The following is a 7804-nucleotide window of genomic DNA, read 5'->3' on the forward strand; positions in this document are numbered from 1 at the left end:
ACTCCACTCAAACCCCACCTGACTCACAGTAAGCAGTAAGAGGAAGGAATCTTTTCCTTAAGTTTTTCTTTTCAGATTTTTATTATTAGCATACGTTAGTTGTACAAAGGAGAATTCATTGTGGCATTTCTATCCATGCATTCAATGTATTCCCATTAAACGCACATATCATTCTCCCTTGTCCTTCTCGCTTCTTAAATTTCAACTGTTTTCAATGTTGTATTTTCATATGAACATATAGAGTATTTCAACCATGTTCACCCTCCTCATTCACTTTCCTTCCCATTGATAGTACCCCACAACACAGCCTGTTTTTCAATTCTGTTATTCTGTTGTTTAAACAAGTTTCACCATGGCATTTCCTACGTGCACATACTTCAATCAGAAAAGTCTCAGGAGAGACGTGTGTGTGTGTGTGTGTGTGTGTGGGTGGGTGAGAGACAGTATTGGGGTTTGAACTCAGTGCTCGTGCTTAGTGTTTTCACTCAAGGCTCTACCACACGAGCCAGAGCTCGTGCCACAGACGTTTCTACCAGGGATGGCTTTGAACCATGAGTTCTGGAGAGACTTCACCTTCCCGACTGGAAAGCATCACAGGGGTGAGCCACCAGGGCTGGCTTCCAGGGTAAGGCCCGGCCGGCCATGTCTCCTCCTCAACAGCTTCCCACTCCCCGCGGCCCGGCTCCTCCCGGGGGGTCGCTGGGCTCCCCGGGAGGCGCCCACACCGGTCAGGGGGGCTCCCCCTCTCTCCCCACGGGGGTTCTCATCACCATGGCAGCGTGGCATCTGCTCCCCTCGAGAACGGGACCCTCGTTTCCATCTCTTCGCTTTTCTCTTTTTTGAGACCGGGTGTCGCCATGGAACCCCACCGCCTGGCTCAAACCCAGCCTCGCCAGCTTTAGGGCTGCAAGCGGCACGCCGGGCATCAGTTTTTACGTCTGGGGTTGGGCACTCTGCCTCCCGGCCGGCCCGAGCCCCACCACAGCCCCGGATAACTGCACAGGCGCACGCCCAGGCAGCTCGCCCCGCGCGGGGACACCCCGCCTGGCGCCGTTCCCAGTCCCACAGGCCAGGCGCACTCGGCGCTCACTGCGCCTGCGCAGGAGAAAGCCCCGCCCCGCCGCCGGCCGGACTCCCACGCTCTGCGCAACCGGGAGGGGCGGGCGCCGGGACCGGTGTCTGCGCAGGCGCGGGCGCGCGAGGCATCATGGGCGCCCCGGGCCGCCCGACGACTCCCACGGGACAGCGAGGCCAGCCGCGGGCCGCCCGGGCGCAGGAAGATGGCGGACGTGGCCCTCGGCAAGGATAAGTGCGGGGAGCAGCGGCTCGTGTCGCTACCGCTGTCCCGCATCCGAGTCATCATGAAGAGCTCCCCCGAGGTGTCCAGCATCAATCAGGAGGCCCTGGTGCTCACGGCCAAGGCCACGGTGAGGCGGCCCGCGCGCTCGGAGGCGCGGCGTGAGGGGGGACGCCAGCGCCCTTAACGCTCCGCCCCGCAGGCTCGGCGACACGGCCGGCCCGACGATGGCGGCCCGTGACCGCCGGCCGCCGCGCTCGGAGCAGGCGCACGCCGGCCTTTCCCACGACTCCGGGCGCCCCTCCTCCCCGCCCCGCCCACCCGCGCGGCTCCCGCCGTCCTTCGCGCGCCTTCTCGCCGCCCATCCGGGCCCCTCCCGCCGTCCCTCGCGCCCTCCGGGCCCCTCCCGCCGGGCCCCGCCCCGCGCCGCCCTGTCCGTCGGTCCTGATGTGTCCGTGCCTTGTTTTCCCCCGGCGCCGCCCAGCTAGGGAAGGAATCGGACCCGCGCCTCGAGGGGCGCTGCGCTCCGGCGGTGGCTTTGGGACGAGGAGAAAGGTGGAGGTGGGGTCAGCGACTCCGCGGGATCGAAGGTTCCAGGCGTGGGCCTCACGCTGGGCCTCGGGAGCAGTGGAAGCCCGGCCCTGCGCCCGGGCAGGCGTGGCTCTACCCCGGGCCCCGGCCGCCAGCTCCGTGGTGGTGGTGTGCGCATCGGTTATTTTCAAGGCCCAGTCGGCGTCGACCTCGATCCTCCTATTTTTGTTTCCCCAAGTAGCTGGGATGCGCTCAAGCAGCACCCTTCTGCCAGGCTGACCTCCAACCGCTGGGCTCCAAGAAGCTACGTTTAAGTAGCGGAGCCACTGCACTCCAGCCCCCCTTTGAGACAGGATCTGCCTGTGTAGCCAAGCCTGGCGGGGGAGCTGCCATCCCCCTGCCCAGGCCCCGTGCTGGGAAGACATGCATGCACCACCACGTTGGCACAAATAAAATGTTCTGAGAATGTTGTGCTTCTTTGACTGTAGAGACTGGTCATTCGACATTTATGACTCATTGTTCTTGATTAGCTGTAAATGTTCTCCCTAAGGTATACACCTAAACTAGACAGTGCCTGCTGGCTCTCCCTCCAACTTGGTCACAGTAGTACTTGATTTTTTTCTGTACTTGAAAAGGTTGTCCCAAAGGGGTCCCATTTAACGGTGTCCATCCAAGTGTCCAGTACTTCCTGTTCAGTCACCTCTCAGTTGCACTTACTTTCTGACCTCACCTGTAGTGATTTACAGTGATTGAAGGAATCAAGATAACTTAATCCTAATGTAAATTTTAGTGAAATAACATATATTTAATGGAAAAGTTTTAAAATCAGAGCCAGGCACCGCCTGTAATTCTAGCTACTCAGGAGGCTGAGACCTGAGGATTGCAGTTCAAAGCCAGCCTGGGCAGGAAGGTCTGTGAGACTCATCCACCAGAAAACCGGAAGTAGGTGTGGCCAAGTGGTAGAGCACTTGCCTTGAGCAGAAGAGCTCAGGGACAGCACCCAGACCCAGAGTTCAAGCCCCACAACAAAAATAAAATAAGCACTTTGGCAAGTTCTTCATGTACACTTTTCATTTGACTTCTCCATTTTGTTTTAGGAGCTCTTTGTTCAGTATCTAGCCAGCCATTCCTACAGACATGGCAGTGGGAAAGAAAAGAAAGCGCTGACTTACAGTGATTTGGCGAATACTGCGGAGGAATCAGAGACTTTTCAGTTTCTCGCAGGTACTTAATATTGGAAGTTTGGGTTAAAAAAAAAAGTATGCTTAGTAGCGACAGCCTTCTTCTGTTACACCTGAATCACACAGTGGGCTACCTCCAGGGGCCTTTCATTTCTGAGTGTGTTTCTTATCCCCTTTCTCCACCCCCCCCCCAGTCCCTTTATGAGGAGAACAGGGAGGGGGAGCTCAGGGTGCAGCTGCGGGTCATAGGTCTCTCCTGGGGCAGGCCCAGTCTGACTTGGGTAGGCTGAGCACATTGCTCACAAAATCAATGGGAAGAGCACCATGGTCTGTAGCAAGAGTCAGGAAATGCTAGTTGGTGGCATTTGACCACAGGGGTCTGGATTTCATCTCCTTCTGGAACCTATTCTAGAGGTCAGGAACTAGTCCATTGTGAAATGTGTGTGGCTGTGTTCCTAGCTCATCTGCTGACAGAAGCTTCTGTGTTTTTAAGATATATTACCGAAGAAGATCTTAGCTAGTAAGTACCTGAAAATGCTTAAAGAGAAGCGGGAGGAAGAGGAAGAGAATGAGGATGAGGAAAGCGGTAATGAGGAAGCGGAGTCCTAAGCTAGGACAGATGTGCTGTGAAGGAAGGTCGGCGTGTAAGGAGTTGTGGAGTGCAGCGCAGGCCTCTGCACCCGGCAAGCCCCCCAGCTCCCCCCCCCAGCCAGTCCCCCGCTGCCGCTCGGCTTCCATCCCACACTTCCAGCACGCTGGATTTCCTGGCTAAGTTGGCATCTCCTGCACCTACACCACAGAGCCCAGGGCAGACAGCCCGACAGCAAGCAGCAGCGACGGCCTGCAACACCTGCAGGCCTTCCAGAGGCGTGCTGGCAGCGGGCCACAGCTGGCACCCAAGCCTGATGTGCAGTGTTCACCCATAACACATGCTGAACTTAAAACAACTGGAAAGGTTTTACTAAATATGTAGTTGATACATAGAATGTGACCTGTGAATTTTTGTATTTTTTTTTTAAATTGACTATTCACTTTTTACTGTAAGGAAGTATCCTGTCCGTTTCTATTAAACAGCTAGATGTATTTTGACAGTAAAATGCTTTGTGAAGTAATTCTAGGCCCTTGTTCTAATGTCAAACCTGAAAATTCTTGTGAAACCTGAAAGCCAGCATTTGTTGGGGGTGTGGTTCGGGGTAGACCACTCAGCTGGCCTGTGTGCCAGCAGGGCTCCCTAGCTTCTTTTGTTCCTGGAAAAAAAAAATTCAAATTATCAAGTGAAATATAAAAAGCTATTTTCTCCACACACAGAAATTGTTCTTTAATATTTTTGTAAATTGAAGATAATTTCTCATGCTTTGTTCTTTAAATACTAATTATTTTTACCATCTGTAGGAGAAAACGATTAAACCCTACTTTATTTTTAACACGGCGAATGTCTGACTCCTATCTTTTCACCAGCTCTTTATTTATTTTTTGTCGGTTGTGGGGCTTGAACTCTGAGCCTGGGCGCTGTCCCTCAGCTCTTCAGCAAGGCTAGTCCTCTACCACTTGAGCCACAATGCCACTTCTGGTTTTTTGATGGTTTACTGGAGATGAGTCTCACCCACTTTCCTGCCTGGGCTGGCTTTGAACCACCATCCTCATATCTCAACCTTCTGAGAAGCTAGGATGACAGGCGTGAATCACCAGCGCCTGGCACCATAGCTCTTTTAAAAAGGGGGGGTGGAGCCAGAACCTGTGGCTCTCTCTTGTAATCCTAGAAACTCAGGAGGCTGAGATCTGAGGATCGTATTTCAAAGCTAGCTGGCACAAGAAAAGTCCATAAGACTCTTTTCTCCAATTAACCAGAAAACCAGAAGTGGCACTGGGGCCAAAGTGGTAGAGCGCTAGCCTTGGGTGTGAGAGCTTAGGGACAGTGTCCTGGCCCTGAACTCAAGCAAGCCCTGTTACTGACCAAAAAGGAGGGGTTGGTGTTGGTGGCTCACACTGTAATCTGGCTGTTCAGGAGGCTGAGATAGGGAAAATCACCATTTGAGCCAGCTGAAAACTTTTCAAGACCCCCTTTGCTTTGGGTCAGTCGTGGGGCTTGAACTCAGGACCTGGGCTCTGCCCTTGAGTTATTCTGCTTAAGGCTAGTGCTCTTATCACTTTGAGCTAGCTCCACTTCTGTTTTGTTGATGGTTAATTGGAGATGAGAGTATCACAGACTTTCCTGCCCTCCCTCTCTGCTCTGAACCGCAATGGTCAGATCTCAGCCTCCTGAGTAGCTAGGGCCAGCGCCCAGCCTGAGACTTTTTTTTTTTTTTTTGCTGGACATGGGGCCTGAACTCTGGGCCTGGGTGCTGTCCCTCAGCTCTTCAGCTCAAGGCTAGCGCTCTACCACTTGAGCCACGGCGCCACTTCCAGTTTTTTCTGCTTATGTGGTGCTGAGGAATCGAACCCAGGGCCTCATACATGCAAGGCAAGCACTCCTGCCACTGAGTCACCTTCCCAGCCCGAGACTTTTTTTTTTAAACAACATAATTCAGTCGGGCATTGGTTGGTCCTAGCTATTCAGGAGACTGAGATCTGAGGATTGTGGTTTAAAGCCAGCCTGGGCAGGAAAGTCTATGAGACTCTTTTTTGGTCAGTCGTAGGGCCTGAACTCTGGGCCTGAGCACTGTCCCTCAGCTCTTCAGCTCAAGGCTAGCGCTCTACCACTTGAGCTACAGCGCCATTCTGGTTTTCTGGTGGTTTAGTGGAGATAAGTATCACGGACTTTCCTGCCCAGGCTGGCTTTGAACTGCGATCCTCAGATCTCAGCCTCCTGAGTAGCGATCCTTAGATCTCAGCCTCCTGAGTAGCGAGGATTACAGGCGTGAGCCACCAGTGCCCCGCTTAAAACTTTTTTTTTTGGTCGGTCATGGGGCTTGCACTCTGGGCTGGGAGCTGTCCCTTAGCTCTTCAGCTCAAGGTGAGCACTCTACTGCTACTGCTTGAACCACAGCGCCACTTCCTGTGAGACTCTTATCTCCAATAAGCCAATACAAAACGGGAAAACAACCCCCCCCCCCACATACTCAAGTATCATCAGCCTTTTTTTTTTTTTTTTTGTGAGTCCTGGGGCTTGAGCTCTGGGCCTGGGCGCTGCCCCTCAGCTCTTCAGCTCAAGGCAAGTGCTCTACCACTTGAGCGACAGTGCCACTTCCAGTTTTGAGTGGTTTTTATTGGAGATAAGAGTTTCATGAACTTTCCTGACCCGGCTGGCTTTGAACTGCGATCCTCAGATCTCAGCCTCCTGAATAATTAGGATTACAGCGTAAGCCACCAACGCCCAGCTCATCAGCCATTTAAGCATATAAATCCTAGGCTGAACACCAGTGGCTCATGCCTGTAATCCTAACTACTCCAGAGGCTGAGATGTGGAGACACTGGTTTGAAGCCAGTCCAGGCAAAGTCCTTGAGACATCTCTCCAATTAGCCAGCCCCTCAAAAGCAAGTAAGAAGCTCCAAGTTTAAGCTCTGGTGATGACTGGCAAAAAAAGAAAAAAGTAAATTTTGGTCTGGGCTGTAGCTGAACAGTTAGAAAGGCTTACCTATCCCGTCTAAAGCTCTGGACTCAAACCTGTGCTTCTTGACTCGTTTGTGGCACCACATACACACAGAGAATAACATACTTAAGCTGTTAAAAAAACCAAAATACAGGACTGGATTTGGCCAACGAAGTACGGTCTGTGGACCTTCCTTTTCCCAGCACGTGGTAGCCGTGGCATCAAGTGCACAGTGCTTGTCTGGCACCCATATTTGGCACAGTAAATGTGAGGTTCGTTCATAAGGTTGCAGGTGACTGCCCGTTCCTTTTCATGGCTGTGTGCGACGCCACTGTGTATGGGCTTAGAAGTCTGAGTTCCTTTCCTGGGAACATGACATATAGTGTCCCATTTTCAGCATTTCTGGTGCTGATGGCAATAAATGGCTCCCTGCACACACTTGTCTGTGGGCTTGTCAAACTGGGATTTTATTTCACTAATCAGCCATGAATAGAAGCCTACAGTGAAGTTTACAACAACGGACAAAGGCTGGGAAGGTGGCTCAGTGGTACAGCGCTTGCCTTGCATGCATGAGGCCCTCGGTTCGATTCCTCAGCACCACATAAGCAGAAAAAAACAGCCGGAAGTGGGGCTGAGGCTCAAGTGGTAGAGTGCTGGTCTACAGCTGAAGAGCTAGGGGACAGCCCCCAGAGTTCAGGCCCCACAACCAACAACAACAACAACAAAAAACGGATGAAGTGTTTTCCAAAGAGGCCATGGCATTTCGCCTTCCCACCAGCAGTGAATGAGCTCCAGTTGTGTTCTGCAGAACTTGGCATTGCTTCATGCTTCACAAGTCAGAATCTTGGACAGATAACATGATTTGCAAACATCTCCCAGCCTGTGTGTTATGTTGTGCACTTAACTGCATCATTTGAAGAAAATCTCTCAATTTTGAGAAATCAGTTTGCCATTTTTTATGATCAGACCATGTTGCTTGTGTTCTAAAAACTCACCGCTAGACCCAGTCTCAAATTTCCTTCCATGCTGGTCTTTGAAGCTCTAGGATGATCAAAGCGACTGATTCCATCCTGAGCACTGGCGCTCACACTGTAATCCTAGCTACTCAGGACACTGAGATCTGAGGACTGCAGTTCAAAGCCAGCCCAGGCAGACAAATCCAAGACTCTTTTTTTTTTTGTCGGTCGTGGGGCTTGAACTCTGGGCCTGGGCGCTGTCCCTCAGCTCTTCAGCTCAAGGCGAGCACTCTACCACTTGAGCTACAG

The 7804-nt window shown here is 52.4% G+C and overlaps 1 protein-coding gene across 1 annotated transcript; it reads left to right on the plus strand.

Annotated features, from left to right (window-relative positions):
- Nucleotides 1-1207: 1207 nt before the first annotated feature.
- On the plus strand, nt 1208-4433 carry Chrac1 (chromatin accessibility complex 1). Its single transcript, XM_013025150.1, has 3 exons — nt 1208-1427; nt 2926-3052; nt 3503-4433. The coding sequence occupies exons 1-3, from the start codon at nt 1281-1283 to the stop codon at nt 3616-3618; spliced, it is 390 nt and encodes a 129-aa protein (XP_012880604.1). The 5' UTR covers nt 1208-1280; the 3' UTR covers nt 3619-4433.
- The last annotated feature ends 3371 nt before the right edge of the window (nt 4434-7804 follow it).

Source organism: Dipodomys ordii, unplaced genomic scaffold (assembly GCF_000151885.1).
Source record: "Dipodomys ordii isolate 6190 unplaced genomic scaffold, Dord_2.0 Scaffold82, whole genome shotgun sequence".
In the NCBI taxonomy this organism is placed as follows: Eukaryota; Metazoa; Chordata; class Mammalia; order Rodentia; family Heteromyidae; genus Dipodomys; species Dipodomys ordii.